This window comes from Lethenteron reissneri, chromosome 26, assembly GCF_015708825.2.
Source record: "Lethenteron reissneri isolate LAM-NWPU_2019-01 chromosome 26, ASM1570882v1, whole genome shotgun sequence".
In the NCBI taxonomy this organism is placed as follows: domain Eukaryota; kingdom Metazoa; phylum Chordata; class Hyperoartia; order Petromyzontiformes; family Petromyzontidae; genus Lethenteron; species Lethenteron reissneri.
This window is the reverse complement of record NC_083804.1, coordinates 3,490,648-3,517,568: the sequence shown is the minus strand read 5'-3', so window position 1 is coordinate 3,517,568 and position 26,921 is coordinate 3,490,648. Positions and strand designations below refer to the sequence as shown.

At 49.3% G+C, this 26,921-nt stretch overlaps 1 protein-coding gene across 2 annotated transcripts; it reads right to left on the bottom strand.

The window, feature by feature from the left end:
• Window positions 1-519: 519 nt before the first annotated feature.
• Window positions 520-19,317, bottom strand: TBC1D23 (TBC1 domain family member 23). Of its 2 annotated transcripts, none has more exons than XM_061559815.1 (18): window positions 19,182-19,317; window positions 16,387-16,501; window positions 15,960-16,065; window positions 15,160-15,361; window positions 14,499-14,613; window positions 13,719-13,843; window positions 11,940-12,040; window positions 11,407-11,510; window positions 10,813-10,941; window positions 10,051-10,143; window positions 9,374-9,550; window positions 8,255-8,297; window positions 7,526-7,626; window positions 6,797-6,924; window positions 5,802-5,875; window positions 5,310-5,445; window positions 3,319-3,525; window positions 520-2,617 (listed from the first exon to the last, which is right to left on the bottom strand). In XM_061559815.1, exons 1-18 carry the CDS (start codon window positions 19,208-19,210, stop codon window positions 2,536-2,538), a joined length of 2,067 nt encoding a protein of 688 aa, XP_061415799.1. In that variant the 5' UTR covers window positions 19,211-19,317; the 3' UTR covers window positions 520-2,535. The 2 variants fall into 2 exon arrangements, with proteins under 2 accessions (XP_061415799.1, XP_061415800.1); XM_061559816.1 differs by having other exon boundaries at window positions 11,940-11,986.
• Between the last annotated feature and the right edge of the window lie 7,604 nt (window positions 19,318-26,921).

The following is a 26,921-nucleotide window of genomic DNA, read 5'->3' as shown; positions in this document are numbered from 1 at the left end:
TCACACTCCACAAGGGTGGCGACACGGCCCAGCGGGGAGGGCATTCACCGTTTGTTGCAAAGGTTCAAAGTTCGAATCTAGCGGCCGCCCTGGTTAATTTTGCGGGTGCATTAACCATAAAGTACTCGCTCGTCTGCTTCACAGTGGACGTTTAAGATCCCGTGACATCATTCTCAAGAGAAGGCCGTTTTTTTGCCGGCATCAAAGTCCAAAAAATATATACCCTAAATATCTGCACCTCCAATTAGCACAGTTGGCTACGTATGGCGCGAAAGAAGTTCATGATACATACATTAATTTGGAACTATGCATCGCAACCATTGTCAACGACTGTAAACAAAAAAAACGTTGCAGGGCCCTCCTGAAAAGTCACAAAGACTCAAGTGAAGCTTTCCCAGGGTAAACAAGAGCACAATGTTAAGAATAAAAAATATATATTGTTGCAAGCTTGCCCACTCGGCCACAATTCTCCACCGTATCCTCAGGCAAGGCTGCACAAAGGGACCAGGCGCTTGCACATTCAAGGAATAATGTTTTATTGCATCTGACTTATTAATTGCAACCACGACAACACCCAAGACAGGCAGGGGAATGTGTATGCGCTGGCGACTTGAGGCGATGGTGATGGAAGGTGTCAATGTGCTTGATGATGATGAAGACAAAATGATATAAAGCAGCAGCAATGACGCCGATAACAAAGAGACTGGTGTCGATTCCGGTAGTGGAAGATACACGGAATCTATTGACAATGGTATACAGTATTTTTGCAAACAAATTGATACATTAAATCCATTAACGTCTAGTAAGCGTGCCACACGTACATGTTGATTGTGTGCACGTACTTTATTGACCGTGTCATCAGGGGTATAAAATTAAGAGGGTATATTTTACATGTGCGTGGATGCAATGTGTACAGTATGGAGTGCAAATGCGTGCTTCAAAAAAGGTTACGCGGAGGCCACATTAATTTCCTGTTGCTGCGAGGCAATGTCTGCGTGGAGTTGAAGGGAGTGCCGTGTACCCATAAAACATACTTTTTAAAAGAACCCTGCGATAACTTTCAGAAAAAGAAAAGCGCATTGTGTGCTGGTTTATCATAGCCCGATTCCCAAGTCTGCAAAGTACCCACAATTGAATGTAAACAAAATATATGCACCTCTATAAATACGTTATACGCCGCCAGGTGGTGTCGTGGTCAGAATACGCGAACTCGCAATCGCAAGTTCAAACCCAAGTTGGCGGTTGGCTCCATCTGTAGAATCCATCCGAAATTAAACAGCAATCATCCAATGGGAGTTTGGCCCTTCGCTGTGGAAACAGCGGAATTTCCATCAATTTCTCGGTGCCGCCACTGGAGATGAGAGCCACCCCCATCCATTGTTATTTTTGTCCAGGGAGACGATTTCACTGTGACACAAATACAAGTCTCCCTCGCTAAATTAGATGCATCTCACCGTGCTGTCACCTGGTTAAATAAGGAATTAAAGTAAACTGTGTGTTGTGAAGGATGTGACGTGAACAGATTAACCTTTTCCTCCCTCTGTAGAACATGATTTCCCCACCATTCTAAGTGCACGCAATGCCATGTTCAGTGCTCCTCTGCAAGCTACTGGACATCTGTGAAAAGTGAGCTGCATAAGATCATCGAATAGCTTCTCGTCTAGAAACGATTCTGATTACTGTTTCTGAAATAGTAACATTGCATCCCATTGCTTCCTTGCACTAATGATTATTCGGAGCACACATTGATTAACTATAGTTTTATAGAGCCTCCGATGAGGTTACAAGGCTTCCCCCCATCATTTCCGCCCCCCCCTCCTAGAGTGGCTTAGCAGTTTATGATGGAGTTCCACACTCGGAATAATTTTTAGGCTATGTTAATTTCAGCTGTGGAAACGGCTTGTTGAATCTAGCTGGGTAGTATTCGTTGCTCAGAGCACAATGCACAATGGGAAGGCTGCAAGCTCACGTCTCAGGTTGGGGGTAGGGGGGAATTCTCTCGGCCCATTATTCCTTTTCAGTTGACGCAAGCCACTTTCGACACCCACTTTGTGGGACGTCAACAGTGGTCCTTTGTACCAACGTCACTGGCACCCTCCATGGAAATGTTGACTTTCCATCACTAGTCTGGGGGGCTGCCAATTGAGATGAGCGCTACCCCGTTGCTCATGTGAATAGGGAGACAAACAACGACCTATTGCACTTCTGATTGTTCCTGGAGTGTGGCTCATCCTTACTAGTGAGAGTTGCGTACACTTCCTGTGCCTTTCTCACCCTCCCGAAGCGTTTATTGACGGCTACAAAGTTTGCCGCTGAAATTGCCTCCCCAGGCATTTTGTGCAAAAGAGTGGCAGGTCTCTGGCCTTCGAAGGTTCCTCGGCGATTGAAACTGTAGGCATCTGCGGGGGCTGCAAAGTATGGGTGAATGAATAGTGTGCGTGTGTGTGCTTAGTGAAGTGTGCTTACTCACACACGTGCCAGTGTGCGGCACAAGTGCGAGGTGACACACGTGGGTGTGTGCGTGAGCATCCGCGGTTAAGTCTCCAGTGCGTCCAGGACCCTCATTATCTGTTGCTTCACGAGTTTGGTGGCTTCGCCGGCATTAGGGATAAGGTACCTGCAACGGGACACAGAGAGGGCTACGTGAGAAGGCGGGAACGCACGCGTTGACGTGTAAGGACTCGGGGGCGCTCGGGATGCGGGGGGGCGCCAGGACACGTGCACTCTGCGACACCTTAACTTTGGGGACAATGCCACTTTGTGGCTTTCAAAGACAATTTCACATTCTGAAGGGTTTCATGTGAAGGTGTCAGCACGTGAAAGGAGAGTTGTGGATCAAGCCCAATATGGACATATAGCAGCAGAAGTCTTCTTCCAGCTATGCACAAGACCACTTTGCCGGTTGTATAAGGAGCTACACGCACCATCTCCAGCGTGCGTTATCCCGTGTACAACGTTCCGTGTGTCGTCACGCTCGTGTGTTACGGCTATAGTGGCTAGGAGATGTTAACTACCTCGCCTGGTATACAGGTCGTGGGCTCGACCTTGACGCCTGCTGCTGTAGATTTGGAGTGTGCATGTTCTCCCTGTGGTCGTGTGGATTTTTCTACGGGCCCTCAGGTTTTTCCCTCCACAATTAGAAACGTGCGTTTAGAGTATTTGGCTGCAATACATTTTCACATGGTAAGCCACTTGGCCAGGTCGCTTCTTAAAAAGAGCTACATAGCTCAGTGGGCCTTACCTGGTAAAATAACAAATAGTTTGTTTTCGCTTCAGTGCCGACCCGCAGGCGCGAGCCGTGCCCCCGGAGAGCCTCACCTGTCGGTGGCGTGCAGCGTGAGGTTGTTGCCATCGGCGACGCCGAACTTGAAGGTGATGAGCTCAGGCCGCCTCTTCTTGGACGTGATCTTGAGCACGGAGCTCAGGGCGCGGCGCGACACGATGCACGCGCCATCGGCCCCGCCACCGCCCCGGCTCCCCAACTCTCGAAGGCCGTACAGGTGCGTGGCCGTCACCAGCAGATGACTGCGGACGTCGGAAATGGGGCAAGCGGTCACAGACGCGGTTTTGCGAGCGAGGGTTTGCGAGTGGCGCGTTAAAGAGTCAGAATCGTTCAGCTGTGGTCACAGCGGGGCCCTTGTTTTACCCAGTGATTGTTCACATCCCCTAACTCCGACACCTACCCTGCCATCATGGTGCTCGATGAAATAACGGTTGTGTACGTGACTGGGTGTTAGGAGTACAAAATTGTGGTGGAGGACTGGCCACTTTCAAGGGAAGTGAATGGTGGTCCCATTATGGAACGACTGGCTCTCACTGCAGGAATAAAAAACTGTTACCACTCGCTAAGAGCTGCGAATGGCTTTGATGCTCAAATTTACAAAGCTATGAAAATAAATCTTGGGGCAGCCATTTACCTGAACACACACATCTGTGTTTATGCTGCAGCAAGTCACACGGGCTTCACTACCCCACCATGGACTTGAATCAGCCCTGGTAGAGACTTGCAGTGACAACCAAATACAAAGCAACACACTGTGGATTTATAAAGTGTCTAAAGACATGATTTAAAGCTTTCGTGACTGCAGGAATTCATTCTCTTTGGGTCTTTCGGTCAAGTCACGTGAATAGAAAATAATAGGTCACGACGTTTCGATCGCAACACAAGCAATCGTCTTCAGGTGAGAGTAATCGTGTTCAGGTCAGCTCTCACCTGATGACGATTGCTTGTGTTGTGATCTAAACGTCGTGATCTGTTATTTTCTATTCACGTGACTTGGCCCGAAAGACCCAAAGAGTATGTCTAAACACATTCCTGCGGAGGGAGCTGGTAGGAACGTTGGGTTGCTCAGTCAATGGCCAGGGTCAACGGCGGCGTGGTGTATTCCGCAAATATGGCCGACTGTGAGGGCGGGCACAAGCTGGCGTGAGCAGGTTAAACGTTGAGTTTTATAAGGGCACCACGGGGTGACCAGCCCCTCCCCACCCAGCCCCACCCCTCCCACCCCCCACCCTCCCCACCCAGCCCCTCCCCACCCAGCCCCTACCCACCCTCCCCTCTCCACCCAGCCCCACCCCTCCCATTTTTGGATGCACAATGGACGGACGGACACAATAATCCCATGTGGGCTGGTGTAACCAGGAGGTTCCTACCAGTAACACACTCCTTAACAAATAGGGGGATATGTAAATCTTGGGGTGGCTTTGGAGAGACGAGGGTTTTTTTTGTACATTTTTGCAAGTGAGCGGGATGAGTATAAAAAATCCAGAGGGGAGGTGGGGAAAGCAGATGACGGTGTTATAAAGGTGATCATGAAGATGGTTCATAAAAACTGACAATAGGAGTGTTAACTTATAATGTGCGTATAGATTAATGCAGGATGATCATAATCAGACTATGAACAAACCTGTGTCTGTTCTCGTGAGATCTCAGAAGCTAAGTTGGGCTGAGCACAGTTAGTATCAGAATATGTATTTATACTGGAGGTGACTACCGTGCACTAAGAGGTTGTTATAGGGCTTGGTGGGCTACGAAGTGGGCTGTCGTAGGAAAATGTAGCAAAATAAAACCTTGTACTATACTTCTATGCTTTCTATAGCCTCGTTCACCAACCCGGACCGATCAACGTATGTTCCAAAATCCGCCATGACCCGCGTGATATGGGAAAACAGTAGAAGCAGCTGTCGCCGTGTGCATGGGAGAGAGTGTATGTATGTACGTTTAATTTATTTCACACTGTGCGTAGCCAACCGTGCTTATCAGAGGTGCGGGAAAAAAAGTGACCAAGTGAGTGAGCGAGAGTCTGCACCATGCGTATGTGCGTCCGTTGTCACGGATCTCGGTGCAGGGGAAGTGGTGCTTGACATCCGGCTTGGACAGCCAGGTCTGCAGACTCACGACCTCCCTCCGCTCATCGTCCGACACCACCCCATCCTCCATCTCGTCTGCACCAACGCAGCGGTCGCATACACGCACCAACGCACGTAAAGCACGCGTGCGAGACATACGCTGTTAATGTTCAATGGAAATGTTATGAGTGTTCATGCATAAAGTTCAGTCAGACTGCCACCCTCTATGATTCACGTTCATTGTTAACGTCGGAGGCTCGCAAGGCCAGACAGCTGGGTATCTTATGGTTGAGTGTTAATGCCGAAAGCCAAGTGCCAGAGATATGCTGAGGATTGCGATTTGACTATTTTGCCACAGTACGACTCAACAGAAATAGGACTGTAAGGGAACCCCAATCCCAGCTTGACGTTGTCCCGTGTGCCACGCATGGCAAGCTGCGTTCACCACGTACCACTCTCACACTCCTCCTCGTCGGCGATGCTGAACACGGGTTTGACTCCACGGTACGGCCGGCCATACCCTGGCCTGCATCATCACGCACGACCAACAATAGGGCAAGATAACCATACCACACCAGCAAACTACACCAAAACCACCATCTCCGCATTGGCACATTATATCACCAAAGCAGCATCCCACCACCAATACACCACACCAACACATTGCAACACAAACAATAAGCGCACGACATCTTGTTATTGTTAAAACTAGTTGGAAGCCCATGGCCACATCGTATCTTTTAGAGGAAGGTCAGATGACCTGTACTTGTATTCTAACTCCCCACTGGTCTGTGTTCACCTGTGGCCGTGCATCAAACCCCAACTGTCCTCATGTCCGCACTGTCTCGTGCTGCATTTGCGCCACCTGTTTCCCACATCCGAGTGGCTATCTCTCTTTGCTCGGTGTTGTCTATGCCCAAGCTGCCCTGTATTCGATGCTTCGAGTTTCCCATGCCCACCCAACCTGTCCATGTCACCACCAAACTCGGGGTTTCTTATACCCCATGTCCACTGTATTCCATATCCCCACTATATTCCAATTTATCGATCTCTGCCCACTTCTTTCCATGGCCTGTGCTCACTTGTCCGCCAGTTGGCACCAGTTTCTGGCTTGCGGGCTGCCTTCCAGCTTGTTTGTGGTTTCCTGGCTTAACGAGCTAGATTAGCCGAATGGCCCCCTATCGTGAGTAACCTTTCGGATGTTCTGATGACATATGACCCTTACACCCAAGATCCTTGTTGTCCACCTGTCCTCCTGAACACCTGCCTCCCACATCTCACTTGCTACCTAGTATATCGCAAAATAGCTAAGACCCACCATAATCTGCATTTCCCAAAAACCCTATCATGCCTTGTGCCACGTAGCCCATGGTGCCTCAATGTCCCCGCCACGTCCCCTGTATTTGTCTACCCCCCCTCCCCCCGTGTCCCGTGCCCCGTGTCCCACCTGTCCCCCGGGGAGCCGGAGTTCTCCATGAGACCCACGACGCGCTCCCTCACCTGGGCTGACTTGCTGCGCAGCGCCGACGTCATCTTTGTGACCAGAGACAAAACCCCTGGTGCCTCTCCTGCATCCTGGTTAGACAAGGAGTCGGAGCGGGGCGTGCAAGAGAACACGGAGGCAAGGGCAGCGGGCGCATAGGATACAACAAAAGGGATGAAGGGATGTGGAACAAAAAAAAGAATGAGGACAGAGTACGACACAAGAGTTTGCAACAACAACAACAAACAGGAGCATGCCGATGAGAGACAAGGTATGTGAGTAGCACAGTTAGAACAGCGGATGTACAGCATGTGGACACTGCGAAAAGCACAGGGACTTGGAAACAACTCACTAAAAACAGGAGCGAGGACAGGGTTAAAAAAAGACACGCACACAATGTTCAACATGAGGCCTACTCTCCAAACACTTCCTCCTTGTTTCCCAGGTGCAGTTGACTCGGCATGTTCCTCCAGCCACCCCAGGTCACCCCCTGGTTGGCCGGAAGGACCGGTGGGATCTGTGGATACTGATAAGCCTGTTTCGCCCACACATCTGGTGCCCTGTAGTTCCCTGTAGTTCCCTGTAGTATCCTGTAGTGTGATGTAGTGCCGTCTAGTGCACTGCAAAGCCCTGTAGTGCCCTGTCATGTCCTCTAGTGCCCTGTAAGGTGCTGCAGTGTAGCGAGGTGTGCACCGTGGAGAGATGCTGGTTGGAAGGCCCCGTGCTGGTTATCCACTCCTGGTAGGGGTTCTCATCCGCATCCACCTGCACGTCCGCCAGATACTGCTGCACGGCTGCACATCGTGTACGCGTCACCGTACACAGCAAGCCACAGTGAGTATCCCCGTAATTACACAGGAAATGCAACTCATCAGTTCAGGGGCGTGAAGCAACACCGACTCTTTTGCATGGGCAACCAAAATCACGCATCTCACGGACCACACCAAACCAATCCACACAGTGAACGCCACTTCACAAACCAAAATCACACCACCATGTATCATGCAAAAACCAAAGTCAACAGGAAATAATGTTAGATTATTAAATTATGTATATCAAGTTAATATATATTTTAGTCTGCTAGAAACAACTTAGCCCAAAAGTATATTTGCCAGAATGAAACCAAAAAAGAGCAGAATATTTTTCTTAATTTAAGTTGTTTTGCTCAATCACATTTCACAACAGCTTTAAATCAAAATCCCAACCGTGTGCAAAACGGACGAATCCTTCAGCCTTGATCACGCAAAGTATCTTTACTTGGCACTGTGTGGTATATTCCGTGGTGCAATGTAAATAAATGATGTACAAGACATGTCGTATATGTAAGATGCCCCTGTATTTCATGTTGTGAGTTTAGTTTGGCGTGCTTATTTGCGCTCTCTATTTTTGAGGTGCTGCAGGTCGATATTTGCGTGAGCTCACCCCTGAATCCTCCACGTGCTATGCTGACATACTCCTTGTGTTTCTGCAACAAGATAAAAAGCAGACGGCAAAATACATTCAAACTCCTGCCTCACACGTTCCTCTATAAACACTACCGCACACGTTAACCGCACACCGTGACCCCGCGCACCACTCTAAAACACACACGCGACGCCCCCACATCTTACACAACACAGACAATACCATGTAACGCACAAGACGCCAAACCACAAATTATACACACGACACCAAAAACGTAAACACCAAACCGTATTACACCAAGAAATCCCCATATACACCAACTCCAGCCTTCTAATTCATACAAACCACTCACAAAAAACACACCGTACACCACACTGTACTCACCACCCAACTCAACACCTCGAACCAAACAACACCACATACCACATACATCACCAAACATACCACCTTACTGCCCCGTACATGCCCCCGCATACCACTTTGTACACCTAACACACGCACAACTCAGAAACTCACACGCACGCATGCTTCGCACTATACACAATACGACAAAAACCACACATTCCATAATGTACACAATACATTTTACACCGTGGCAAATACCATTCATAGAAAGCCACGTCATACCACCCTATAACCAACACCCACGCACACCACTCTGAACCACAAGCCGTAACCCATATACATGCAGCGCATACACCACCCGAAACATAATATCCCACACCAAAAAAAATATGCCAAACCACACACTCTGCCCATTTACGAGAGCTATAATGATGCATCGATTAATACCGATTCTTAAGTGATGAAGCATCTCCTCATGTTTGTAAGAATCAATATTTTTATATCCGCATGTTTTACATAAGGGGTTCACAATATGACAGCTTACAGCTGTTATTTCCACCACAATAATTTAGAAAAATAATCAAATCGTGGCAATTTATTGACGCGCACATGGGACGAATCGTTACGCCTCAACCTTTGTACACAACCACAATATGCACCACTCAAGTTGAAAGACACTGCACGACACTCCAAGCTACACACACTTACAATACTCAACACCCCAAAGCACACACTCAACCACACCAAAAACATCACACACACACACAACACCTCCAACACTCGTGGACTCACCTGGAGGAAGTGAGCAAGCACCATGTGCAGGTACATCTCGTCGTCGTCTCCATGGTTACCGGACCCCATGAAACACAAGTGCTCGCCCCCAGCGACCGAGCCTGTTGCCATGGCGACCGCCTGGGCCTCCAGCAGCGCCCGCACGGACACGGCGAATTCGGACGGGTTCTGCAGCATCTGCGCCCCGTCACACGCCGTGACGTCCCACCAGGCTGGCGTTAGACGATGTCACGCGCAGTCGCGCCAGAGACTTAGCGAGCATTAGGCCAACACTAACCGCCACTGCCTATGACCAAATCGCCCAGAATGTGTACGATCTCATCAGATCTTGGAAGCGAAGCAGGGATGAGCTTGAATCGAGCTTGGATGGGTGACAAACATGCATAAACCAATCAGACAATAGTTATTGGCAGTTCAGAGCCAGTGGTGGAAATTCGATATTCCCATTGTTGACAGTAGTCTCTCAATCGGACAACCTAATGTTGGATTCAAAGTGGAACCAGCTTCATCAAAATCATCTGGGATTTAACCCAACAACTCGTTAATTGTGAATTACATCCTGTCCCACAGCGCCACCTGGCCTGGTTACAGCATCATTACACTAGTGATGTATATCCGTAAAAACCCACACACTGCACAGCCATTAAGACATCGACTGCGCGATCCGATGTACCCACCAAGTGTGGGTCGAGGTGGAAGGCGGTGGACAAGTGTGCTGCATTATACTGCTCAGCAGGTCGGCAGTCAACCACAAAGAACCGTACACCCTCCTGCAATGACACACCGAAACACCGCTTGTACCGTCACCAAACACCGACCACACTCACGCATGGCGTAGCACACCGCATACTACATGCAGCACACCATGTACTGTACCGACGCATGTTAGAGACATCATATTGACAGCTAAGAGAGTAAATGAGCAAGGGGACGGGACACGTCACGAGAAGAGAGGATGGATGGTGGTCGAGACTAAGGGCGGAGTGGCAGGCAAAAGTAGGAACATGCTCAAAAGGACGTCCAACGTGGAGATGGGCCGATGAAATCAGCTGGTACACAGTTGCGAGATGAATCTTTGTATCGCAAGATGGTGAGATGACAACAGCTGGGGAAGGCCTTCATCCACCAGTGGATTGATCGTAGCTGATGATGATGAAGTTTTGTGCAGGTGATGATCACATTGTGTTGTGAAATTTTTAACCACTGGCTGAGAGCGAGTTGCCCACGGTGATGTTTGTGTATGGGAACTCCAGTGGTGAAAATAAGTGTGCAGTGCCTAGGCCAGGGGTTGGAAACCAAAATAACAAGAAGAGACATTTATTTCGAATTCGGTTAAAAAAAAACCTCAAAATTTAAAAAGCCGCAATGCATTTGAATACGAGATGGTGCAGGTTACCGAACCCCGGCCTACGCGGTCCTCTTGATGTGCCGCGCATTACCCCATTGGTGTGCGCGCTGGAGTTGAGGATTTCGGAGGCGCTCACTGGGAGGCACAGGGTCTGCGAGGCTCCTCCTCCTACTGCAGCCCTCACCGCTACCAGCGATCCACCAAACACAGCCTGGAATTCCTGCGCATCGGGCAACACGCCACGAACATGACGTTAACTCACCGCTGGGCCATTCCACCGCCTTGATGCACAAACACCACACCCCCATATTTTATTTTTATCTTAGCGGTAAGGACCACTGAGCTATACAGCTCTTTTTCATAAGCGACCTGGCCACAAATGATAGCTCAACAAAGTGTCTCATCATGTGGACATTTAGAGCAGCCAAATACGTTACTAAACATGGAGGGAAAAAACCAGAGGACCTGAAGAAAAATCCACGCAACCACGGGAAAAACATGCAAACTCCAAAAAAACAAGCCTCAGGCTCAGGATCAAACCCATAACTTCCTGCATACCAGGCGAGGGAGATAACATCCCGTCACCGCAGCGCCCTATACACTCAAATTGGAGCAGCGGATAAGTGCGCAAGAGGCACAGTACACAAACGCACAAACTCCAAAGCACCCCACCCGATAGACGCACCTTGCGGAAGGAGATGGGTGTGCGTGAAATGTAGTACTGAGCCAGGGAGCAGAAGTCCTCAATATCATCCTCCTGCAAGCCACACGGAGCCTGTTGGAGTAGTGCTGCAGGGAGACAAGAAAACGTTGTGGGGCATGAAGCACAAACGTCAGTGTTCCACACGGCAACACAGGGAGTGGGAGCATGTAGGGATTATGGAAACAGCGGGCGTGGGCAGAAAGAAAGATAGGGAGACATACACAGCATGGGATAAACACAGTATAAAAGCACACAAAGGAGAATCCCATAAAGAAGGCTTCACTTCTCCACCCACAGCAGAAGGGTGTCACGTGAATTTATCTTAGCTAGCCAACCATTCCCGAATAATATTCGGATTCGTCAACTTAACTTCAGAACAGTGAGCATTCACCACACGGAACTCAATTTTGAGGGCATCAAGCCTCAAAAAACCTGAGATGCTGGCACCGATTAAAAGTGAATCAATACTGCAGGCAATAAATTAAGTTTGTGAACTATATGCGTGCAAAGCTCACCTAAAATATCTTCTCGGCTTCCATCCTGAAGAGCTAGAACACTCTCCCTGCAAAACAAATATCTCCTTGTTATCCTGCTGACATCAGAGCTGTCAGAGTCCCTATTAATACCAAAAAAAACACGTTGGATTAGAGTCACCAACATTCATCCATTCAGCATTAGCATATAAGTGCCGACCACATCAGCTGATCTATTTCATACTGTAATCTATCAAATAAACACTTACTATAAGCATCTACCGTTGGCGTGGTGGCAAGCCTAATACCAATACATGTACCAATTCTGACTGGTATTGACACTGAGTGAAGGTACCCATGTATGTGTTGTACTAGAGCTCTGTATAGAACTAAAAAATACATACTATTGCATACAAAAATTATCCTCATAGTTTGAACAGATTCATGAGGCAAGGCACATGCTGTTCGCAATAATCTATTCAAGACGAAAAACAGCAAATATGTAGGAGGCTGGCATGTCTAGGACAAATCTCCTGTCTCTTTCCCCAACGCTAAAGTTAACACACTGCCACACATGGGCTGGGTTTCATAAAGCATCTTTCGCGAAAACACATCCCCTTATATTTTGACCGCAAATTAAGGGTAATTTTCACTCTTGAGCCGTTGTTTCGTGTATTCTTGCCAAGGTGCTTATCTTAGCTGAGTTGCCCTAAGGAATGTCTAAGCAAAAGCTCAAACACTAATTGCCACGCGTGTGCATGGCCAACAATCACGCGTAATCCCATACAATCGTCAAGCATTACACTCGCCATCATGCCACACTGAGTAGAGTTGACATGAGCACAACACTATAACAGTATCACACTAAACCCACACAGCATCATTGGACGACCCACAACGCTCTGCAAGCCGTCACTCGCATATGAAATGTATTATTTGAAACGTTTAATTTGCATTTATAAATAAGCTAAATGCAATTTCAACTCAACACGCCAGGGTCAACGGCGGCGTGGTGTATTCCGCAAATATGCCTGACTGTGAGGGCGGGTACAAGCCGGTATGAGTAGGTTAAACGTTGACTTTTATAAGGGCACCACGGGGTGACCAGCCCCTCCCCACCTCTCCCACCCCCCACCCAGCCTCCCCACCCAGCCCCTCCCCACCCAGCCCCTCCCCACCCTCCCCACCCAGCCCCTCCCCACCCAGCCCCACCCCTCCCATCCCCCCACCCAGCCCCTCCCCACCCAGCCCCTCCCACCCCACCCAGCCCCTCCCTGCACGACGGACGGACACAATAATCCCCTGTGGGCTGGTGTAACCAGGAGGTTCCTACCAGTAACAAGTAATGAAGGCTCATGTCAAGCACACACGTGCTTCGTTGTGACATACGTGATATACATGCATACACAATGCAAGAGTCCAACTAGAATTTCACGAAATTCTGAGATTCTGAAACCCCACTGAGTCAAGAATATTTCCCAAGTCCAAACCAACATTCAAATCAGGGTGTCAGAGTTGCCTATAAGTTGTTGTTTGGTAGAGTATGCATGGAATTCCCACGTGTGTGTCACATGACATAAAGCAGACATTCATTCCTCAAGGACTTGGTATCATTGCAAACAATGTCACAGACATCCTTGGTAGTATAGTTAGTGCATTCACTCGAGAGAAACGCTTATCAATTCTTCTTAGCAAGTCTCAAGACTCACCGAGAGGAAATGAGTAACGGGTCGTCGCTAATGTGCACCGTACATTAATTCTGCGTCTCACGTGTTCTCTTCCCGTGTCAATTGTGCCGCGATTGGTGCGCGCTGCACGTACTTGGCATTGACGAGAATGACGAGAATGAGGAAGAACACGAGGAAGGGGTCGTTGAGCTGCAGGATCATGTCCCACATCGTTATAGCAACAGGCACCGTGAAGATGCTGGCAAACAAGCTGTCCAGCTGCATGCAAACACACACACGTGGACACATGACACATCGTAAAACACAGGAATATGACCCTAACAGAAACAAAGATCCCCATATAGCCTTAACAGACTGTTGGGGCAAGTGCTGTTAGCGAGCACCTATGAAGGCCGGCAAGATACACGAGGGGGTGGATGGCCAGCACCATGCCCGACAGCCTTTGACCCCTTGTGGCAATGTTTACACATCGCACCAGGTACTCAACTGAGGCTGAGTCGACCTAGGGGAGGCCTAGGACCAGTTCAGATAATCTTCATTGGTGTTGGCCGTGAGCGTGAAACGAACGCAGGTCGCCAGGTTTGTAGCGCAGCGCGCTAACCGCTACACTACCGCTCCCACAAATAGAAACGCATACTGCCACACACACTGATTAAAAAGAATGCATCTACATACTTCACTAGAATAGATTTATACACATGTAAAATATACCAAGCCCAACAAAAGAAACACAAACAGATGCACACAGATGCCTTTTTGAAGTTAATGTCTATTATGAATATACAGGAATCTTTATTTACGTAGGCTGTGTGTATGTTTAAAAGTATGCAATTGTTTTTCGGTGAGCGAGATGTTTTCTGTTTGCGTGCGAGCAAGCGGTTTGTGTTAACGCGATGCACGTGCACGCACGCACCCATGTGCGTGCGAAGGCATCGGGTGAAATCTTCTTTGTCTCCAGAAAGGAGCAGAGCCGTGGCTCATGGTACTGGAGCAGCAACCGCAGTGCGTGCACAGCCTGTAGGCCATCCCTGGACATCACACAACATGTTCATGGTCAGTGTACACGAAATGATACACCCATTAATCAGAAGCAGATTGTTGGTAAATGACCAGGTGCTTGAGGGGACTTATACGATGCCAGTTCACCAAGCTGGCACCACAGAGACCTTGGGTTTGATTGTGGGTGGCCAGCCGCCCATAACTAAATTTGAACCCATGATTAAACTGGGATCTCAAGTATAGTGATTTGATGTTCTCAGTCTCATCACCAGTGACTGCACAAAAAAACCGCCATATTTTTAGTTTAATTTCGCTTATTACAACTCTAATTATTAAATAGCGTCATTTTATTTCCATTCAAATTAAAAGTTTCTGCAGGGCCAGTAAAATGCGTGGAAAATGAATGCTATGAAAGTAACTACAGAAGTAATTTGTGATGTTTTCTTATAGGGCTCACATTTCTTCTGTAAAGCTTTCACGATGGGCTGCTGCTACTCTGGGCATCTTCAATTCAACTCCCGAAGATGCCCACATGGGACCCACCTGAGTGTGCGTGTAAGCGGTGTGCAGCTTACCTGGGGGTGTACTTCGTGTGCAGCGCATACAGGCAGCCGTATGTGTGCGCACGCGTCATGTTGAGTGTGAGCAGCGGCCCAAGGAGGTGCACGAGACCGGATCCCGCCTCGTAGCGCACACCGCGCGACTTGACGCAGAACGTGAGCACATCCTCTGCCAGGCTCAAGAGCGAGCCCTTGTCCTGTTCGTCGGGTAACGAGGCTGCGTGGACACACAACACACACACCGGCCAAACACATCCACATCAAGTTACACTCACTAATGCCATACAGTGTTCCACGTACCACACGCACACACAGAACGAAACTCGCCACCAACTCACATACAACATTGCACTAAACGCACACACCAATAAACTAATCAAACACATTCACACCACATTACACACACTGATACACAAAGTGGTACAAAACCACACACAGCATTAGAATAACCACACACACACAGATATACCCTCCAACAACACAATGTTGCACTGACCACACGCACTACATTACACATACCTAACACAATATACTTTACCTTATGAAGTGTATATAGCACACAAAACCACACACAGCATGCAGTTGAAAAACTAAACACGAAAACAAATGACAACGTAAGATTTGGAATGAAAAAAGCATCTAAATGGAACCGCATGTTAAGATACCGCAATAAAGGAAAACATGAGGCATATATGTATACTCTGTTCATGAGCAGATGTCAATCATGAGTGTCTGTCAGTGGGATTTTGGATCATCTGGAGTTTGGAGGTGAGGCCATAGAGGCAAAAGTTGAAAGTGAATGGTCAGATTCTCACCAATAAGTCTCTCACAGTCGGCATGAAGGGTCTCCTGCTCAGGCAGATCATATACCCCATCCCACGAGGCCAGTGCATCTGCCGGTCCACGCACACCCAGGCATGCCTGTGTATACACATCACACAGAGGAGACCATGTCATATGTAATTATGACCCATACATATAAGGATTCATAAAATAGTTCAGTGGGCAAAACATTCATTTGGATATGTTTTGGTAAACCCGACCCGCTAAATCAAGCAAGTTATTTTACTGTGTGAAACCAATCCACTACCATCACTCATCACTTTAAGGTTATCTTGTGATATATGACCGTTCATTGTGTGCATGCAGTGGTTTATGAGTATTTGCAGTTTGTGTGCAGCAGTGAGCGAATGTGTTTTTTTCAATTTGACAGATAACAGTTTGTACTGAGTGCACGCAGACCTGCCAGATACGGGCACGGAGATGTGCGGGTACTGGGTGTCCGTGCAGGAGGCTTTTCAACGTCTCCACATCCACACCTGCTCCACCCGAGAGCAAGTCCTCGAGCTCCGTCAACCTAAAGCACAACATTGCACCACTCCATAAAGCGTTCATTTTTGTTACTATTTTTATTTTACCAGGTAAAACCCACAGAGCTATATAGCTCTTTCTTTCGGAAGCGACCTGGCCACAAATGATAGTCCAACAAAGTGGCTTATCACGTGGAAATGTATAGCAGCCAAATACTCTAAACGCATGTTGATTCTAAATTTGGAGGGACAAGCCGGAGTACCCTGGGAAAAATCCACGCGACCACGGGGAGAGAACAAATTCCAAATATACAGGCACTGTCAGGGTCGGGATCGAACCCACGACCTCCTGTATACCTGGCGAGGTAGTTAACATCTCACCACCGCAGCGCCCATATTCATTCATATCAGACAGTTCTGCAAGAACGGTCACAAAGTGCTTTCTAAAAAAAAACTTTCATTGGGGGCCTTTCATTATTAGCCTGGTATTTGTGTGATAAATATTAACGTGACATAAATAACTCACCGCAAAATACATTGAAAGCTACACCTAATTTTACCACCACAAACCACCATAGAAATGTTATGCTATGAATTAGATCATCATGTTTGCACAATTTTCTACAACTTGTTTAAATTTGAACATAATGAGACGTTCTGTAGAACCATGCGCATGACCATCAAGCATAAAACCAGTAAATCAAATACTCAACATAATCGTATAAACCACTATGCAAACTACAAGAAACAATTTGCTGTAAGCACACTGAAAACCTCAAAGTGTGTCCATGTGCAGTGCTTGGTTTGTTAATATGGACACACCTATAACTACTTTGGACCCAACAGAACTCTATATAGGTAAGAGGATAACATTGTTTAACTTGGAGCACCCTGAAAACTTAAGTTTGCCTTGGTATAGCAGTAAGAATCAGTTAAATTTCGATTTAAAGCTTTCGTGACTGCAGGGATTCATCTTCTTGGTTCTTTCGGTAAAGTCACGTAGAAGGGAAGTAATAAAATAATAAAAATAAAACATAATAAAATAATTCTCACGACGTTTCGGCCACAACGCAAGCAGCCGTCCTCAGGTGAAGAATGATGGTGGTGTTTCATTCTTCACCTGAGGACGGCTGCTTGCGTTGTGGCCGAAACGTCGTGAGAATTATTTTATTATGTTTTATTTGTATTATTTTATTACTTCCCTTCTACGTGACTTTACCGAAAGAACCAAGAAGAGTTAGAATCATGTTTTAAAAATGCATCGTTTTCCTTTTCAAACACCCGTTGGGCTACGCTATGATGAAAATGTTTAATTCCTTCTAGATTTGAAACTTTCGTGACTGCAAGGATTCATACTCTTTGGTTTTTTCGGTAAAGTCACGTAGGTAAAAATAAATAAAATGAAAACATTTAAATAAAATAAAAATAAAATTCTAAATCACGACGTTTCGGAGGCAACACAACTCTGATGTTAAATTCCTACTTGGGGAGTTATTCCTTTTGTTAATGTGCCACTTCGAGGCACCTTACAATGCGTACGTCCCTCAACTTCATTCAAAAATGTGTTCAACTGTCTATCATGCAAATCAATACGGGAGATATATATGTGCAACGATGCACACGTGTCGCATAAAGCAAAGCTCGCGGACTCAAACGTTGTACTCGCAAGTCTTGCAAGGTGGGAGTAGTGCCTAACCACACTGGCAGGCACAAGCAGCACTGTGTGTCGTCTGATGTTCTAGATGTGAATCTTGACACGAACTCGCACGGAGTGTCCGGCTTTGCGTGTCGCGTCGTCTTCGACGTGAACTTTACAGCTGACGACAGCGCGATCGGTACATTTCCGGGAAGCAATTGAAGTATAAACCTGTGTGTTGCCAGCCTAAACAGTTGCACTGTCATCACAGAATACTTTATCGACCCGAGTGAGAATATTATTACGACGTAATGAAAACAAAATGCTGAAGATTAGCCGATTTTTACATGATACCATGATGGAATGATGATGGAAAATGTATATAACAAGATATAATCATTCAAGGATTTAAACGATAACGAAACGCACTGGCTGATGAGATGCTAATGATGATATGTCGAGATGATGATGTGATGATAAGACTCCCAGAACCTTATCTCCGTGTCAACACAATGTTCAATGGACGTATCCCCCGGGGCTACCCCGCTCTGGCCTAATCTCCCCGCCGAGCTCCCCTCGCCTCCGCCGGTAGCGCCGCATAGGCCGCAAGGGGTGGGTCGCACCATCCGCGCAGAATCCCAAAAAACAAATTAGCATGTCCAGTGCGATTATACGATGCACACGCTGGCAAGCAAAATGGTACAATAGGCATTAGAACTTTTTTTCTCTCTGTGCAATTAAAAACGCGTATTTTTGAATTAAAATAACTGTCACATTTCATAGTCCGCTTAAGCGGACTCAAAGGTACGAGCGCGACGATTGGCTGAGCGCCAAGCAGTCGCGGCTGAGGGCGACACGCCATTGGTCCGCGACAGACACGTGACGGAGTCCGGCCAATAGCGAAGATGCTGCCGAGCCGAGGAATTCCTTAAGCGACGTGGAAATTGTAAAGTTGAAACGAGGCCGTCACTTGGTTAAAAATGCTTTCAAAGTCGGCCCCCGGCGTCGTTCGTCGCGCGTCTTGAGGCGGCGACGTCCGCGCCGAGCTCCCCACAAAGTGACCAACACTCCCCGCGCACCGCCATGTTTACCAATCGCCCTGGGCGTCGCTTTCCGCCATTGTGGTGACGCCGCCGATGTTTCCCCCGCGGTTACGACATCACGCAACGCGCAGGGGCACGTGCGTCGTGACGTCACGCGTTGATGATACGTCACGCGTTGATGATACGTCACGCGTTGATGATACGTCACGCGTTGATGATACGTCACGCGTTGATGACACGTCACGCGTTGATGACACGTCACGCGTTATTGTGACGTCACGCGTTGTTGATACGTCACGCGTTGTTGGAACGTCACGCGTTGTTGATACGTCACGCGTTGTTGACACGTCACGCGTTGTTGAAACGTCACGCGTTGTTGAAACGTCACGCGTTGTTGAAACGTCACGCGTTGTTGAAACGTCACGCGTTGTTGGAACGTCACGCGTTGTTGATACGTCACGCGTTGTTGGAACGTCACGCGTTGTTGAAACGTCACGCGTTGTTGACACGTCACGCGTTGTTGAAACGTCACGCGTTGTTGATACGTCACGCGTTGTTGACACGTCACGCGTTGTTGAAACGTCACGCGTTGTTGAAACGTCACGCGTTGTTGAAACGTCACGCGTTGTTGACACGTCACGCGTTGTTGATACGTCACGCGTTGTTGGAACGTCACGCGTTGTTGATACGTCACGCGTTGTTGGAACGTCACGCGTTGTTGAAACGTCACGCGTTGTTGATACGTCACGCGTTGTTGATACGTCACGCGTTGTTGGAACGTCACGCGTTGTTGAAACGTCACGCGTTGTTGAAACGTCACGCGTTGTTGAAACGTCACGCGTTGTTGATACGTCACGCGTTGTTGGAACGTCACGCGTTGTTGAAACGTCACGCGTTGTTGAAACGTCACGCGTTGTTGAAACGTCACGCGTTGTTGAAACGTCACGCGTTGTTGAAACGTCACGCGTTGTTGATACGTCACGCGTTGTTGGAACGTCACGCGTGTTGAAACGTCACGCGTTGTTGAAACGTCACGCGTTGTTGAAACGTCACGCGTTGTTGATACGTCACGCGTTGTTGAAACGTCACGCGTTGTTGATACGTCACGCGTTGTTGGAACGTCACGCGTTGTTGATACGTCACGCGTTGATGATACGTCACGCGTTGTTGAAACGTCACGCGTTGTTGATACGTCACGCGTTGTTGAAACGTCACGCGTTGATGATACGTCACGCGTTGTTGGAACGTCACGCGTTGTTGAAACGTCACGCGTTGTTGAAACGTCACGCGTTGTTGATACGTCACGCGTTGTTGAAACGTCACGCTTGATGATACGTCACGCGTTGTTGAAACGTCACGCGTTGTTGATACGTCACGCGTTGTTGATACGTCACGCGTTGTTGATACGTCACGCGTTGTTGATACGTCACGCGTTGTTGAAACGTCACGCGTTGTTGAAACGTCACGCGTTGTTGACACGTCACGCGTTGTTGACACGTCACGCGTTGTTGAAACGTCACGCGTTGTTGATACGTCACGCGTTGTTGGAACGTCACGCGTTGTTGATACGTCACGCGTTGTTGAAACGTCACGCGTTGTTGAAACGTCACGCGTTGTTGACACGTCACGCGTTGTTGGAACGTCACGCGTTGATGATACGTCACGCGTTGTTGACACGTCACGCGTTGTTGAAACGTCACGCGTTGATGATACGTCACGCGTTGTTGACACGTCACGCGTTGTTGAAACGTCACGCGTTGTTGAAACGTCACGCGTTGTTGACACGTCACGCGTTGTTGGAACGTCACGCGTTGATGATACGTCACGCGTTGTTGACACGTCACGCGTTGTTGAAACGTCACGCGTTGTTGATACGTCACGCGTTGTTGGAACGTCACGCGTTGTTGACACGTCACGCGTTGATGAAACGTCACGCGTTGTTGACACGTCACGCGTTGTTGGAACGTCACGCGTTGTTGGAACGTCACGCGTTGATGAAACGTCACGCGTTGTTGACACGTCACGCGTTGTTGGAACGTCACGCGTTGTTGGAACGTCACGCGTTGTTGACACGTCACGCGTTGTTGGAACGTCACGCGTTGATGAAACGTCACGCGTTGTTGACACGTCACGCGTTGTTGGAACGTCACGCGTTGTTGGAACGTCACGCGTTGTTGGAACGTCACGCGTTGTTGACACGTCACGCGTTGTTGGAACGTCACGCGTTGATGAAACGTCACGCGTTGTTGACACGTCACGCGTTGTTGGAACGTCACGCGTTGTTGACACGTCACGCGTTGTTGGAACGTCACGCGTTGATGAAACGTCACGCGTTGTTGACACGTCACGCGTTGTTGGAACGTCACGCGTTGTTGACACGTCACGCGTTGTTGAAACGTCACGCGTTGTTGGAACGTCACGCGTTGTTGACACGTCACGCGTTGTTGACACGTCACGCGTTGTTGGAACGTCACGCGTTGTTGACACGTCACGCGTTGTTGACACGTCACGCGTTGTTGGAACGTCACGCGTTGTTGACACGTCACGCGTTGTTGGAACGTCACGCGTTGTTGATACGTCACGCGTTGTTGGAACGTCACGCGTTGTTGACACGTCACGCGTTGTTGACACGTCACGCGTTGTTGGAACGTCACGCGTTGTTGACACGTCACGCGTTGTTGGAACGTCACGCGTTGTTGACACGTCACGCGTTGATGAAACGTCACGCGTTGTTGACACGTCACGCGTTGTTGGAACGTCACGCGTTGTTGACACGTCACGCGTTGTTGGAACGTCACGCGTTGTTGACACGTCACGCGTTGTTGACACGTCACGCGTTGTTGGAACGTCACGCGTTGTTGACACGTCACGCGTTGTTGAAACGTCACGCGTTGTTGACACGTCACGCGTTGTTGACACGTCACGCGTTGTTGAAACGTCACGCGTTGTTGACACGTCACGCGTTGTTGGAACGTCACGCGTTGTTGAAACGTCACGCGTTGTTGACACGTCACGCGTGTTGGAACGTCACGCGTTGTTGACACGTCACGCGTTGTTGGAACGTCACGCGTTGTTGACACGTCACGCGTTGTTGAAACGTCACGCGTTGTTGACACGTCACGCGTTGTTGGAACGTCACGCGTTGTTGGAACGTCACGCGTTGTTGATACGTCACGCGTTGTTGACACGTCACGCGTTGTTGAAACGTCACGCGTTGTTGACACGTCACGCGTTGTTGAAACGTCACGCGTTGTTGACACGTCACGCGTTGTTGAAACGTCACGCGTTGTTGAAACGTCACGCGTTGTTGGAACGTCACGCGTTGTTGATACGTCACGCGTTGTTGAAACGTCACGCGTTGTTGACACGTCACGCGTTGTTGATACGTCACGCGTTGTTGAAACGTCACGCGTTGTTGAAACGTCACGCGTTGTTGGAACGTCACGCGTTGTTGATACGTCACGCGTTGTTGAAACGTCACGCGTTGTTGACACGTCACGCGTTGTTGGAACGTCACGCGTTGTTGACACGTCACGCGTTGTTGACACGTCACGCGTTGTTGGAACGTCACGCGTTGTTGGAACGTCACGCGTTGTTGACACGTCACGCGTTGTTGACACGTCACGCGTTGTTGACACGTCACGCGTTGTTGACACGTCACGCGTTGTTGGAACGTCACGCGTTGTTGACACGTCACGCGTTGTTGGAACGTCACGCGTTGTTGAAACGTCACGCGTTGTTGACACGTCACGCGTTGTTGGAACGTCACGCGTTGTTGGAACGTCACGCGTTGTTGGAACGTCACGCGTTGTTGACACGTCACGCGTTGTTGACACGTCACGCGTTGTTGACACGTCACGCGTTGTTGGAACGTCACGCGTTGATGACACGTCACGCGTTGTTGGAACGTCACGCGTTGTTGGAACGTCACGCGTTGTTGACACGTCACGCGTTGTTGACACGTCACGCGTTGTTGGAACGTCACGCGTTGTTGACACGTCACGCGTTGTTGACACGTCACGCGTTGTTGGAACGTCACGCGTTGTTGACACGTCACGCGTTGTTGGAACGTCACGCGTTGTTGACACGTCACGCGTTGATGACACGTCACGCGTTGTTGGAACGTCACGCGTTGTTGGAACGTCACGCGTTGTTGACACGTCACGCGTTGTTGGAACGTCACGCGTTGTTGACACGTCACGCGTTGTTGACACGTCACGCGTTGTTGGCACGTCACGCGTTGTTGACACGTCACGCGTTGTTGACACGTCACGCGTTGTTGACACGTCACGCGTTGTTGACACGTCACGCGTTGTTGACACGTCACGCGTTGTTGACACGTCACGCGTTGTTGACACGTCACGCGTTGTTGGACACGTCACGCGTTGTTGACACGTCACGCGTTGTTGACACGTCACGCGTTTGTTGACACGTCACGCGTTGTTGACACGTCACGCGTTGTTGGAACGTCACGCGTTGTTGACACGTCACGCGTTGTTGACACGTCACGCGTTGTTGGAACGTCACGCGTTGTTGACACGTCACGCGTTGTTGACACGTCACGCGTTGTTGACACGTCACGCGTTGTTGGAACGTCACGCGTTGTTGACACGTCACGCGTTGTTGACACGTCACGCGTTGTTGACACGTCACGCGTTGTTGGAACGTCACGCGTTGTTGGAACGTCACGCGTTGTTGGAACGTCACGCGTTGTTGGAACGTCACGCGTTGTTGGAACGTCACGCGTTGTTGACACGTCACGCGTTGTTGACACGTCACGCGTTGTTGACACGTCACGCGTTGTTGACACGTCACGCGTTGTTGGAACGTCACGCGTTGTTGGAACGTCACGCGTTGTTGACACGTCACGCGTTGATGATACGTCACGCGTTGTTGGAACGTCACGCGTTGTTGACACGTCACGCGTTGTTGGAACGTCACGCGTTGTTGGAACGTCACGCGTTGTTGGAACGTCACGCGTTGTTGACACGTCACGCGTTGTTGGAACGTCACGCGTTGTTGACACGTCACGCGTTGTTGGAACGTCACGCGTTGTTGGAACGTCACGCGTTGATGATACGTCACGCGTTGTTGAAACGTCACGCGTTGTTGGAACGTCACGCGTTGTTGATACGTCACGCGTTGTTGATACGTCACGCGTTGTTGAAACGTCACGCGTTGATGATACGTCACGCGTTGTTGATACGTCACGCGTTGTTGAAACGTCACGCGTTGTTGGAACGTCACGCGTTGTTTGGAACGTCACGCGTTGTTGATACGTCACGCGTTGTTGGAACGTCACGCGTTGTTGAAACGTCACGCGTTGTTGGAACGTCACGCGTTGTTGGAACGTCACGCGTTGTTGGAACGTCACGCGTTGTTGAAACGTCACGCGTTGTTGGAACGTCACGCGTTGTTGGAACGTCACGCGTTGTTGGAACGTCACGCGTTGTTGGAACGTCACGCGTTGTTGAAACGTCACGCGTTGTTGGAACGTCACGCGTTGTTGGAACGTCACGCGTTGTTGGAACGTCACGCGTTGTTGACACGTCACGCGTTGTTGAAACGTCACGCGTTGTTGGAACGTCACGCGTTGTTGGAACGTCACGCGTTGTTGGAACGTCACGCGTTGTTGGAACGTCACGCGTTGTTGGAACGTCACGCGTTGTTGGAACGTCACGCGTTGTTGGAACGTCACGCGTTGTTGACACGTCACGCGTTGTTGAAACGTCACGCGTTGTTGGAACGTCACGCGTTGTTGGAACGTCACGCGTTGTTGAAACGTCACGCGTTGTTGGAACGTCACGCGTTGTTGGAACGTCACGCGTTGTTGACACGTCACGCGTTGTTGAAACGTCACGCGTTGATGACACGTCACGCGTTGTTGGAACGTCACGCGTTGTTGGAACGTCACGCGTTGTTGAAACGTCACGCGTTGTTGAAACGTCACGCGTTGTTGAAACGTCACGCGTTGTTGATACGTCACGCGTTGTTGAAACGTCACGCGTTGTTGGAACGTCACGCGTTGTTGAAACGTCACGCGTTGTTGACACGTCACGCGTTGTTGACACGTCACGCGTTGATGACACGTCACGCGTTGTTGGAACGTCACGCGTTGTTGACACGTCACGCGTTGTTGACACGTCACGCGTTGTTGGAACGTCACGCGTTGTTGGAACGTCACGCGTTGTTGACACGTCACGCGTTGTTGACACGTCACGCGTTGATGACACGTCACGCGTTGTTGGAACGTCACGCGTTGTTGATACGTCACGCGTTGTTGACACGTCACGCGTTGTTGATACGTCACGCGTTGTTGACACGTCACGCGTTGATGATACGTCACGCGTTGTTGAAACGTCACGCGTTGTTGAAACGTCACGCGTTGTTGACACGTCACGCGTTGTTGACACGTCACGCGTTGTTGAAACGTCACGCGTTGTTGAAACGTCACGCGTTGTTGACACGTCACGCGTTGTTGACACGTCACGCGTTGTTGAAACGTCACGCGTTGTTGACACGTTACGCGTTGTTGACACGTCACGCGTTGTTGACACGTCACGCGTTGTTGACACGTCACGCGTTGTTGACACGTCACGCGTTGATGATACGTCACGCGTTGATGGAACGTCACGCGTTGTTGAAACGTCACGCGTTGTTGACACGTCACGCGTTGATGGAACGTCACGCGTTGTTGATACGTCACGCGTTGTTGACACGTCACGCGTTGTTGATACGTCACGCGTTGTTGACACGTCACGCGTTGATGATACGTCACGCGTTGTTGAAACGTCACGCGTTGTTGATACGTCACGCGTTGTTGACACGTCACGCGTTGATGACACGTCACGCGTTGTTGATACGTCACGCGTTGATGATACGTCACGCGTTGTTGGAACGTCACGCGTTGATGATACGTCACGCGTTGTTGGAACGTCACGCGTTGATGACACGTCACGCGTTGATGACACGTCACGCGTTGATGATACGTCACGCGTTGTTGATACGTCACGCGTTGTTGACACGTCACGCGTTGATGACACGTCACGCGTTGATGATACGTCACGCGTTGTTGATACGTCACGCGTTGTTGACACGTCACGCGTTGTTGACACGTCACGCGTTGTTGACACGTCACGCGTTGATGATACGTCACGCGTTGTTGATACGTCACGCGTTGTTGGAACGTCACGCGTTGTTGGAACGTCACGCGTTGATGACACGTCACGCGTTGTTGACACGTCACGCGTTGATGATACGTCACGCGTTGTTGATACGTCACGCGTTGTTGACACGTCACGCGTTGATGACACGTCACGCGTTGTTGAAACGTCACGCGTTGTTGAAACGTCACGCGTTGTTGACACGTCACGCGTTGATGATACGTCACGCGTTGTTGAAACGTCACGCGTTGTTGACACGTCACGCGTTGTTGACACGTCACGCGTTGTTGACACGTCACGCGTTGTTGACACGTCACGCGTTGATGATACGTCACGCGTTGTTGAAACGTCACGCGTTGTTGAAACGTCACGCGTTGTTGAAACGTCACGCGTTGTTGACACGTCACGCGTTGTTGAAACGTCACGCGTTGTTGATACGTCACGCGTTGTTGAAACGTCACGCGTTGTTGACACGTCACGCGTTGTTGACACGTCACGCGTTGTTGACACGTCACGCGTTGTTGACACGTCACGCGTTGATGATACGTCACGCGGTTGAAAGTCACGCGTTGTTGAAACGTCACGCGTTGTTGAAACGTCACGCGTTGTTGACACGTCACGCGTT

What these genes read in the sequence shown, in the direction of transcription:
- TBC1D23 (XM_061559815.1), bottom strand. Translation starts at nt 19,210, where the DNA reads ATGGCGGAAAGCGACGCCCAGGGCGATTG. An exon ending in CGACTGTGAGAGACTTATTG is followed by an intron (nt 15,362 to 15,959) that starts GTGAGAATCTGA and finishes GTGTCCACGCAG; the next exon opens with CCTCGTTACCCGACGAACAG. An exon ending in AAGCCGAGAAGATATTTTAG is followed by an intron (nt 11,511 to 11,939) that starts GTGAGCTTTGCA and finishes GTCTCCCTGCAG; the next exon opens with CACTACTCCAACAGGCTCCG.